An 11,820-nucleotide genomic window follows, 5' to 3' on the forward strand; every position below is an offset into this window, starting at 1 on the left:
TCTTGAGCAAACCAGTCGTGCTTAGTGGATGTAAAACACTCCACCCATGCGGGGTGATACTTTACTAGAACATTTCCTCAATAGGGCTTCCTGGTGCTTTCTCTTGGGTTCCCCCTCCAAGTTTTCAAAATTACAGCAATGTATGTGCTGGTAATTCTAGCACCCTGAAAGGCCGAGTCAAGAAGATTGTAAGTCTGAGTACAATTTAGACAATTTAGCAAGACTTGACTCAAAAACTAAAAGAGTGGGGGTGTAACTTGATGCAGATGCCCTAGTTCAATCCCCAGTCCTGCAAAATTAAAATTTAAAAAATCATACCAATGTTAGTGGACAAAATATTTTGTATTAAAGCTATATTTTGGGAGTCAGGTATTGTGGCAGCGTGCCTATAATCCCGGCACTGAGAGGTTGAGGTAGGCCAGGCTGGACTAATCAGCAAAGCAAAACAAAAATTTTGCTCCTACAAAACAAAAATTTTAAACCTGCTTTTAGTTCATCTTCCTTGTGAGCCCAGCATTTTACCTTCATCTTTACATTGGCAGTTTGGGAGCACTCTGAGGGGCATGCCTGCAGGTGCCACTTGATTCATTGTCCCTCCGCTTCTGCCCTGCCACAAACACTGAACATTCTTGTCCTCAGGTTGGGAACTAGGGGCAGCCCCAGCCTATAGACTCCATCCTCAGTAGGCCTGGCTATCTTGGGTTACAAAGCCATTATGGTGCTGCCCTCCCCCATGCTTACTGCACGCCCTGCAGGAACAGTGGTTTTGGAGACAGCCCAGCCCTTCCACTTCCCCAGCTACCTGCGGACTTGGGGTTGAGCTCTTGTCATCTGTGTTGGAAATCCTGGGTTTGCCGGAGCTCATCTGTAAGTCCTTGGAGTTGTCTTAAATGGTGATACATGCTAAGTAAAGGTATAGATGATAAGTGCTTTGTGGGGGACATACAGAGGGTAGGGTGTGTGGACCATGGGATGTTCCTGGAACCTGATGGGCCCTGAGGGCAGGCACAGCAGCCATCCTCAAGGCCATAAGCAGGATTTGGTCTTACTGTAGGAGCAGGGAAAGCCCTGGTATTTCATTCAGGACAGATACACACATGTTAGATTCCCAACGATCACTGCAGCATGGACAGACTTGGAAGCCAGCAGAGTAGCCCTGCTTCCTCTAACTCAAAGGCCAGAAAGTATTTTGGGTACTCTCAGCTCTGCCATTAAAGCCCAGGAGCAGATGATGCCCGAACAGCTGATGTGGCCTTTTCAATAACACTTCATTAACACTGAAATTTGAATTTTATGGGCCATATCTTCCCAGTATTAAAAAGCATCCTTAACTCCAGACAGTGGCATAGCTGTGGAGTGGGGTTGGGGTTGCGGTCTAACCTGGGCTGCAGTTTTTGCCTTCGAGAAACCTCCAGAACCAGAGAAAATAGGTGGCAGGTGGATGGTAGCTCTAACTGCTTCACTTCCTTCAGCCATACCTTCCGGAAACCCCAAGATGAAGACTCTACCCCCTCTAGTCAAGACTTAAATTAGTCCCTCTGGTTAGGTTTGTCTTGCAAGGGGGCCATGAAGTGTTTTATCAGGGATGGGACTGTTTCTGACCCAAATATTGTTCATAATAATCGGGATTGATATCAAAGGTCAGTAGCTTTTGTGCAGGTTACAGCAGGTGACAGATGGAAGTGAGGCCTGTGGGTCCTCACTGTGGGTCATGCTACATGACCAGGACCTTGGGAGAAAAGGCCAGTACTGGCCTTGTCCTCATTCTACCTTTCTGCCGTGTGTGTGTGTGTGTGTGTGTGTGTGTGTGTGTGTGTGTGTTGGAGGAGGAGGAGCCACTGATGGTTTAGGAGTCAAATCCTAGTGGCCCCAGTTTGTGTTGATCAGATTAACCAGAGTGACTGCTAGAGCAAGATTCAAGTAAAAACTCTATTTCAGCCTCCAAATTGCCGAGGCCAAGGCAGAGCATAGTAATCTGCTACAGGCTCAAACTCCTTACACTGTCTTATTGTGTGAATCAAGATTGTGTAAGACCCTGAAGGTGCTGTCTGTGATCATCTCTCAAGATTGTGTTGGCAGGAAAAAAAGGCCTGAGGGCTGAGGCAGCGCCCTAAGATCCCAGCAAAGCAGGTCTGGCCTCCCACCATTCTCATTAACTACTATATATGGTACACCATCACATGAGTTTCAGAAAGATAAAGCCTGAGTCATTCTGCAAGAACCTAGACCTTATGCATGGCTTAAGAACCCCAGTGTGTCACCTGGGTTGTTTCTGTGCTCCTCTGAAGTGAATACACACCCACGTCTAACTACACAGAAGCCCAGCTGTCTCTCAAGTGGAAGGGTTGGACGCTGGGGGCTCCAATGAGGGATGGATTTTTTAAAAAGGCATCATCAAGTGGAGTAGGTAAAAGTGAACTCTGGACATTTTGCTTCTGAACATGAGCAAAAAAATTCCTTAAAGTTAAAGCCACTTTTAAGCCACTCATCACCAAATGAAAACTTTTTTTGTTGTTGTTGTACTTGGGATTGCTTGATTACTAGGCCTTTTTTATTTACCAGTGGTGTCTTTCTAAGTTGCCAAGTGGCCCCAAATGAGCTTGGACTTGTAATCTTCCTGCATCATTTTCCCAGAGAACTGGGATCACAGTTCTCTGAGATCATCATTCTCAGCTTAAGACTTACTACACTCAGCTTAATTCGTCCTGAAGTCTGTACTGGTCACAATCCTGCAGTGGGCATATCCAGCCCTCCACATCTTCCCAGCCTGGAATGCTGTATTTACAGGGCCACTTTCAAATCATGTGCAACAACCTTCATGATGTTACTTTCTCAAGGCTTTGGTTCATGGCTTAAGCCTAGCGGAGTTTATTTAGGGCAACGAGATCATTCTAGGGTTCATTTGCGGTTTCCTTTTGTCATCCACCTCACGCTGCCTCCTCGATTGTACCAAGAGCTCCTTCAAAACCGTTCTACTGCGATAAGGGCGATTGAACCCAGGGCTTTCATACTAAGCTGCATCCCCAGTCCAGTCCTCTGCCCCCACCCCATTCCCCCATCCTCCATCCTCCAGCTGCCCTGTCCTGCTCAGCCTCCCGCAATACTAGAATAACAGGGCCACCACATCCAGGTTTAAAACTGTTTTATTGGAACGTCTTATACATGCTGCTGTGGTAAGGAAGAGAAAGGCCACGAGCTTTGGCCCAGGCAGGAGGGAGGGGGCGACCCTGAGCCACATCTATTGGTCTTGCCATTCCCCAGTCCTCCACCTCAAATCCCCGCAGCCCCGGAAGTACAAAGGGGACAGGGCTTAAGTCCGTTTCCGGTCTCCGGGCGGTGCCACCCCTCCCCTCGCGTGCCGCCCGTCCCCAGCTGTCCCGGCTCTGCTAGTGTGGCGACCGCGCGCGGGCAGAGTTCTAGTAGCCCGGCTGGCAGCGCGGACCCAGGTGAGGCTCCCGAGCGCTGGGACCACGACTGTGCTCAAGGCTGCCAGTTTCTGAGTCCGCAGGTGCACACGACTCGCCGGTCACGGGCCGGAGCACACGCTGGTGTCGCGACTTGTTTGAGCCTGGAGGCTACTGCAAGCCTCTGCCCGCCGCCGCCGGCCACCCCTGCCAAGTGGGGCAGAAACTGCGAGCCGCCTGAGAGCCGCCCCCTACCGCCACTGGGGTCCAGGGTCCAGTCCGCGAGGCAGGGGCCGTCCCCCTCCCAGCCACCCCGACGCGAGCCTTAGGAGCGATGCCGCTGACCTTCCAAGACGTGGCCGTGTACTTCTCTCGGGCGGAGCGGAGGCAGCTGGGCCCCAGGCAGCGTGCCTTGTACCGGGATGTGATGCTGGAGAACTACGGGAACGTGGCCTCGCTGGGTGAGGGCCTCGCGGCACCAGACTAACAACGGGGATTCCCAGCAGCTTCGGGGTTGCCAGGCCCTTTGGATCCCAAAGAAGAGGGGTCTTACCCTCTCTCCGAACAGCTCGATTTCTGCCAAAGGAGTGTCCCGTAGGAGATGCGCCGTGGTGCCCAATGATAGGGATGTAGCTGCCTGTCACGCATGGCCCTACCATGCCCATTTCCCCATAGAGGAGAGGAGAGCGTTCTCCCTCAGTATCCCATCTCCGCACCCCCAGGAACCCTGACCAAAGCGGGGCGCACAGGGCACTTCCTACCTCATCAGGCCCTAAAGGCCAGCGAGCAGTGTCCTACCCCAGGCCACATCTGCTCACGCGCAGTCTTCACTCTCCACAGGATTCCCTATCCCGAAGCCAGAGCTGATCTCCCAGCTGGAGCAAGGAGAGGAGTTGTGGGTTGTCGACCTTCTAGGAGCTGAAGAGCCAGAAGTCCTGAGAACCTGCAGGACAGGTGAGAGTGGGCGCTCAGTCTTACCCTCAGGCTCCAGGGCTGAGTCTCATTGTGCACTGCTGAGTAGACCAGAGACACCTGCCTTGTAGGAGCTTCCCTTGCTGGTCTGTATACTTTAAAATATACACAGGTTTTCTAATCATATCTTGTTTTCTAGTGATTACTTTTTTTAACAGTAGCAATTGTTTTCCAACCATATCCCCCCATCTTTCTCCCTCCTTCATTTCAGTTAACAGTAATTTCTCTTTCTCTCCCCCTCCTCCCATTCCTCCACTTTCGCTTTACCTCCTCTTTTTTCCTGTGTAGTCTTGCTGTGTTCCCCAGGCTGCTGTCAAACTCCTGGGCTCAAGGGATCCTGCTGCCTCAGCCTCCTGAGCAGCTGGGACTACACTTGTGCTCCACCACACGCAGATCAGTAGTAGTGTGTGGGGTGTGTGTGTGCTAGGGATTGGACCTGGGACCTTTGTTGTTATTGGTATTTCTTTGTTTGTCGAGACAGGGTCTTGTGAAGTAAACTACTCTCTCCTTGATTCAGCAGATTTACATATTGACTCCCAGCTAGTGAGGCTTATTCTATTTTGTTTGCTTTTCTCCTGTCCCCCTCCCTTTTTTGTGTTTATTTGTTGTTGATTGTATTGTCCTTATCCTGTCAAAGCATATAGTAATATTTCATCACTCATTTCCCCATTTTGCTATTGTATTATATCTGCAGTTAAGTGTATCACTTGTTTGTTCTTTAATTAGTTGTTAGTCTTTTTACTAGAAATTTCAGTTGACTTCTAATAGTTTGTTCAGAAGGGCTCTTGTTAATATTATACCTCAAATTTGTGCACACTCAAAATTGGCTGTATGAAGACTTCATCTCTAAAGGTGGGAGATCATTGGTTTATGATATTTCTCTTATAGACATTTACAGTTATAAGACTTTCTCAAAACACAGCCTTATGTGCATTTCCTTTTTTTTCAGTTCTGGGAATTGAACCCAGGACCTTTACGCTGAGTTATAGCCCTATTCATTTTTATTTATTTATTTATTTTGAGACAGGTTCCTGCTAAGTTGCCTAGGCTAGGCTTGAACTTTCAGTTGTCCTGAGTGCTGAGATTATAGGGATATTCTATCATGCCTGGTGCATTTCACAAATTTTAAATACAGTGTATTTTCATTACCATAAAATATTGTTATTATTTGTGCTGGATATTCCCCCAAAGCCTCCTGCAGTTATGGAGGGTGGGCTTTTCAGAGGTGGCCGAATCTAGAGTTTGTGATTGATTCATGGTCCAGGGCTAGGATTGAAGGTGTGAGTGTTACACCCACCCTATGGCAGGTGGCCTCCACACAGTGTAAGGGATAGAAAAGCTTGCCCCTTCTTCCCTCTCTTGTTGCTTTTGCGTCTTCCACTGCCGTGAATGGTTTGGTCCCTGCTGTGTGCCAGCCTGCCTTGGAGCCAGCCAAGTATAGACTGACATCTCCACAAACTGTGAGCTAAATAAACCTTTTCTCCTTTAACTTTGGGTGTTGGATATTTTGTCTCAGCAATAGGAGAAAAGTAAAGCAAATATCATCTAACATTTCTTGTAATTTTGTTGACTCGATTACTTGGACATATTTCCAAATAGTTTGTATTTTCTAATACTTTTATTGTTTATATGTCTCTTAACTTCACTGTGGTAAGGGAACATTCTTTGTATAATTTCATATTTCATATTCTTTTCAAATTTTTTGGCTCTTGGTTTTATGACTCAGGGTCTTTTTTAGGAGGCATGCCACGAGCAAGGAGAATGGACAGGTGTCCTGTTTTTATTAGTATATAATACCTGTTAGTAAAGCTATTTGTTGATGTAGCTCAAGTCTTTCCCAGCCCTTTGCTACTTTTGTCTAGGATTTTTTTTTTTTTTTAGACAGGCTCTTATTATGTAGTATAGGCTGGCCTTGAACTCACCATGTAGCCTAGGCTGGTCTCAAACTCATAGCAGTTCTCCTGCCTCTGCCTCCCAAATGCTAGAATTACAGGTGTGTGCCACCACGCCCAGCTACTTATTTTTTTCATTTGCTAAGAGAAGATATACAGGGTGGTTTCTGGAGTTATCTTTCTTTCCTTAAATGTTTCAGTGTCTGTACCAAGTGTTTTGAAGTTATTTTATTGGGTGCATTCTTCTTTTCCTTCTGTTTTTTTATTATTATTTTTAAAGAATACAAAATGGTAATAAAAACCACAACAGGGGCCAAAGAGATGGCTCAGTGGAATAAGTGCTTCCCTGGCAAGCGCAAGGGCCTGAGTTCAACCCCTGGCTCTGTCAAAAAAAATAAAAAATTAAAAGAAAATAATAAAAATAAAAACCACAACACACTAGAAACAATATAAAATTTCATTAAACAAAGTACTACAAATTCAACAATGGTTGCTTATATTGTATTGTAAAGTAGTTGTTTAGGTTACCAGATATAAACCTGCAAAATTGGCAAAAAAGGTTATAAGAAATTAAAAAGAAAAAATAATAAATAAAAATTTTAAGCATCAATTGCTACTTTCAATAGACCAGCAGAAATCAGCACACAATTATCCAAACTATCCTGCGTATATATGTAGATATATCTTTTTCCCTTCTTTTGTCTTTGTCCTCATCCCACTTTTTCCTTCCTATTGAACAGATTCTTTCCTTTTCACAGTATCTATAACATGTACCTTTCAGATTTTATTTACTCTTTCAGGTTCTCACACTAACGAGACAATATAATGTTTGTACATGTGGGTCTGATTTATTTCACTGACCAATACAGTCTCTAGTTGCAACCATTTACCTATAAAAGCCTTGAATTTATCCTTTTTTTGTAGCTGAGTAGCACTCCATTGTGTAAAAATAGCATATCTTTTATATCCATTCCTCAGTTGATGGACATTTAGGTTGTTTCCAAGATTTAGCTATGACAAATTGCGCTGCTATAAACATGGGTGCACATATATCACTATGATAGGATGTTTTCAGTTCTTTTGGAAAAATCCTAGGAGGGAATATGGAACCTCCAATCTTAGCTTTTCGGGGAATCTCCACAGTGATTTCTTTAATGTTTGTACCAGCCTGCACTCCCACCAACAGTGGAGAAGGGCTCCTTTTCCCCCATAGCCTCTCTAGCATTTGTTACTGGTTGACTTCTTGCTAGCCATTCTTTCTGGTGTAAGATGGAATTTCAGCATTGTTTTAATTTGCCTCTCTTGAATGACCAAAGATATGAGAATTGTCTTAGTCACTTTTCTGTTCTGAGACAAAATACCCAATACCCACGGAGGAAAGGTTTATTTAGTTCACAGTTGTAGAAGTTTCAGAGCCTGATTGACTGACTCCAAGGAAGGGTGGGGTGGCAGAAATGCAATTGCTCGTGGCAGTTCTGGGCATAAGAAAAAAGAAAAAGCAACAAGAGAGGAGCAGGGAGGGTATAAGCCTCTTTCTGTTCCTTACTTTGTGTGGAAGCTACCTGACTTAGGCTAAGCATAGCACTCACACCCTTAGTTCCAGCATTGAACTACAAATCCATCACAAACTCTAGATTCAGCTTCCAAGCCCCATCTAAAAGTACATGAGGCTTTGGGGGGACACCTAGACACAAATTATAAGAAGAATCATCAGAAATTAAGAGGATTAAAAGAAATGAAGCAGATCTCTATAACACATTTTATTTTGCTTTGTTTTTTATCGGATACAAATACAGCAACTCTACCTTTTCAATCTTCTTTTTCTTTGGGGAGAAGGGCATTAGTGATTGAACACAAGGGCCTTCACTGAGCCACAGCCCCAGTTTTTTGTTTTTTTTTTAAATCATTTTTTATTTGGAGACTGAGGCTTGCTAAGCTAGAAGCTGCCCAAGGTGGGGTCAAATCTGTGATCTTTCTTCTTAGCCTACCAGACTGCCAGGATTATAGGTATGCACCACCACAGCTGCCTCTAACTGTGGTTTCTTACTGTTCGCATGAGGCATCTTTTTACTCATTTAACTTCAACCAGTCTTTACACTTCTGATGACTCTCTTCCAGGTAGCATACAAACAGGTCTTGTTATCTATCCCTTCTAACAACCCTTGTCTTTTATAGTATTTAGTCTATTGAATGTAATTTTTTTTTTTTACATTTATTGTGTGTGTGTGTGTGTGTGTGTGTGTGTGGCCAGCTCAGCCCACCAGGGGGCGGGGCTGGCTGGCATGTGGTGCTGGGGGATTGAACCGCGGTCCCACTTCTTTGCCAAGCTTGTTCCAAGTAGGTGCTTTAGACCACTGAGCCATCTTTCCAGCCCCGAATGTAATTTTTTTTTAATGTATTTAGTACAGAGTCTACAGGGTCTCACTACACAGATCAGACTTGTAGTGATCCTCCTGTTTTCAGCCTCCCAAGTGCTGGGATTACAGGTGCGCACCACCACGCCCAGTCTCAGTTGCCAGTCCCAATTGCTGTCTCAGCATGCCCCGGGCGTGGGGTTGGCACAACAGGCCCGGGGATCGAACCCCCAGCCCCTGCACCTGCTTACACGTGCTTTAATCCGCTGAGCTATTTGGCCGGTCCTTTTTTCTTCCTTATAATGCTGTCCTTGGGGAACAATTCCATACCTCACAGATGAGGACAGGGAAATGTCCATCCCAGCTGTCACAGCCAGCCTGTTCTACCTGTGTGGGGGAATCCAGAGCATGGATTTACTGAGAGACAGATCTCTTCTCGCCCCAAATGCAGCACGGCTAAAGGACTGTTTTCCTGCTGTTCCTATACCCAACAGGTCATATGAATATTTTAACAAAAAATTAGAAGGCATTCTGAAAATGCAGTTTGAAGAGGCTACAAGCTTCAAAACAAGAGTCTGATATGGCACGAATGAAGAGACCAGAAAAATTTGAAAACTATGACTAATATGTTGAAGGCTGTGATGGAGACAACAGGCAGGCCAGGTGGTACATGGCCATAACCCCAGCACTCTGGGAAGCTGAGGCAGAAGGATCATGAGTTTGAGCCCAGCCTGGGCAACTTAGACTCTGTCTCAGAGTAAAAAATCAAAACAGGGCTGGGAAGGCCCGTGATATAGCTCAGCAGACTAAGTGCTTACTTAGGTAAGTTCAGGGGCCAGGGTTCAATCCCTGGTACCTCATGCTGCGCCAGCCCCACCCCCGAGCATGCTGAGCCATCGATGGAGTCCAGGCCTGGTGGTGCATGCCTGTAATCCCACACTATGGAGGCAGAAATCAGGAGGATCACTATGAGTCTGAGCTGCATAGTGAGACCCTATACAAAAAAAAACAAAAAAACAAAAACGATGGGAAGGTTGTGAGTATAATCCAGTATCACAAACAAGACAAGAAAAATGCAGAAACATCCAAAACCAGATTGATAATGTCAGCATAGGGATAGAAACTGGAATTCTAAGAAAGAATAACAAAGTGCTAGAGATGAAAGATGATATTAGAAATAATGAGGGCCGGCCAAATAGCTCAGTGGATTAAAGTGCCTGCAAGCAGGTGTAGGGCTGGGGGTTCAATCCCTGGGCCTTCTATGTGGCCCCGCCCCCCGGGCATGCTGAGACTGCGATTGAGACTAGGCGTGGCGGCACGTGCCTGTAATCCCAGCACTCGGAAGGCTGTAAACAGGAGGATCACTATGAGTCTGATCTAGTAGTGAGACCCTGAACATCCTATAGACCCTTCCCTAAAATACAGAAAAATAATAAAATAATAGAAATAATGAATGTCTCTATGGCTCATTAGTACCCTATTACCCCATATAGGGTACTAATTACAGGGGTAACATTGCAGGGGTAATATTACTTGGAAGTGGACTTGCATTAGTTATAAACGTGGATTGCAAGCCACTTAAAAAAGCAACAAGCAGAATTAATATTCTGTGTGTGTGTGTGTGTGTGTGTGTGTGTGTTGGGAATTGAACTCAGCACCTTGTGCTTGCCCCGCAAGCATGGTACCACTGAGCTATATCCCCATCCCCAGAATTAATATTCTAAGAAAGAACATAAGATGAACAATAGAGCTGAGCAAGGTGGCACATATCTGTGAACCTGCACCCTGAGAGGCTGAGCCAAGAGGAGTGCATGTTCAAGCCCTGAGGCTCCTCCGCCCCACCACCAAAAAGAAAGAATAGTACAGGCTCAATTTAACCACAGGATGAGCCAGGCAAGATGGCACACACCTGTCATCCCACCTACTCAGGAGGCTAAGATAAACTGCAAGTTTGAGGCAAGGCTGAGCAATTTAGTGAGATCTTGTCTAAAAATAAAAAGGGCTAGGAGTGTAGCTCACTGTCCCTAAATTTGATCCTTTGTCCCAGAAAAAAAAAGAAAAACAAAACAAAACACAAAATGCATGGAAAGTGTGAGGGACAAATGGGAAGAAGAAATAAGCAGTAAACAAAACAATAAATATGGTTGATATTAATTCAATATCAATAATCATTTTAAATCTCAGTAGTCATCAGCATGCTTGTAGTTCCAGTTTTCAGGAGGCTGAATCACAAGGATTGCTTAAGCCCAGGACTTTGAGACCAGCCTGGGAAATGGTAAAACCCCATCAAGTGTTTTGTTTTTTTTAAATTTAATTTAATTTATTTTTTGTTTTTTGGCGGAACCGGAAATTGAACTCAGGCCCTTGCACTTGCCAGGGAAGCGTTTATTTTACTGAGCCATCTCCCCAGCCCCCCCATCAAGTGTTTTTTTTAAAAAGTCCTTAATAAAAGATTTTCAGAGTAGATCAGAAAACAAAACCTAACAATATGTTCTAGAAGAAACCCACTATAAATTTGAAAACACATAGCTTAAAAGTAAAGGCAGGGTCACCTCATGGAAACAGAACTTAGTCACTAAAGTGGTGAAGGGGGAATAGGGAGGGTGGGAGTGGTGAAGGCTCTTTGCTAATATCTCTATATCTGAAAAATGATTTTAGCTCATAACTATAGGCCTTTTAGGTTATAACTACATGTGACTTGGGCTTATTGTGCACAAAGTTCATACTCTATTGCCCAGCATCTAAGCTTTATAAATGTCCTGAAAGGACAATGTATGATTGAAAACTACAGGTAGTGAGTTAGTCAACAGTTAAGTATCTTTTTGTTATAACTGGTAGAAAAGATGCACTTTGGGCCAGGCCTGGTGGCACATACCTGTAATCTCAGCACACAGCACTTGGGAGGCTGAAGGAGAAGGATTGCCTTGAGATTGAGGCCAGCCTGGGTTACAAAGTGAAGTCAAGACCAGCCTGAATTGCATAGTGAGACACTGAAGAGAAAGAGAGAAAGAGAGAAAGAGAGAAAGAGAGAAAGAGAGACAGACAGACAGACAGACAGACAGACAGACAGACAGACAGACAGACAAGCATCTTGGACTTGGAATTGTTACAATACTTCTAGGCAGTATGAATCAGTACTTGGCATTAGGTTCGCAGCAGAGATATATACAGTTTTCAGATTTACACTTTGGTGGGAGG

General features: G+C 44.9%; 1 protein-coding gene across 1 annotated transcript in view; it reads left to right on the forward strand.

Moving 5' to 3' along the window:
* Window positions 1-3,338: 3,338 nt before the first annotated feature.
* The window catches only part of Znf251 (zinc finger protein 251), a 38,346-nt gene continuing 29,864 nt past the window's right edge, over window positions 3,339-11,820 (forward strand). Inside the window, 2 exon segments of the mRNA XM_023723961.1 lie at window positions 3,339-3,865; window positions 4,245-4,358. Coding sequence (XP_023579729.1) covers window positions 3,739-3,865; window positions 4,245-4,358 — 241 coding nt within the window. The 5' untranslated portion in view covers window positions 3,339-3,738.

The sequence above is a fragment of the Octodon degus genome, unplaced genomic scaffold, assembly GCF_000260255.1.
Source record: "Octodon degus isolate 3935 unplaced genomic scaffold, OctDeg1.0 scaffold00104, whole genome shotgun sequence".
NCBI classification, from domain to species: domain Eukaryota; kingdom Metazoa; phylum Chordata; class Mammalia; order Rodentia; family Octodontidae; genus Octodon; species Octodon degus.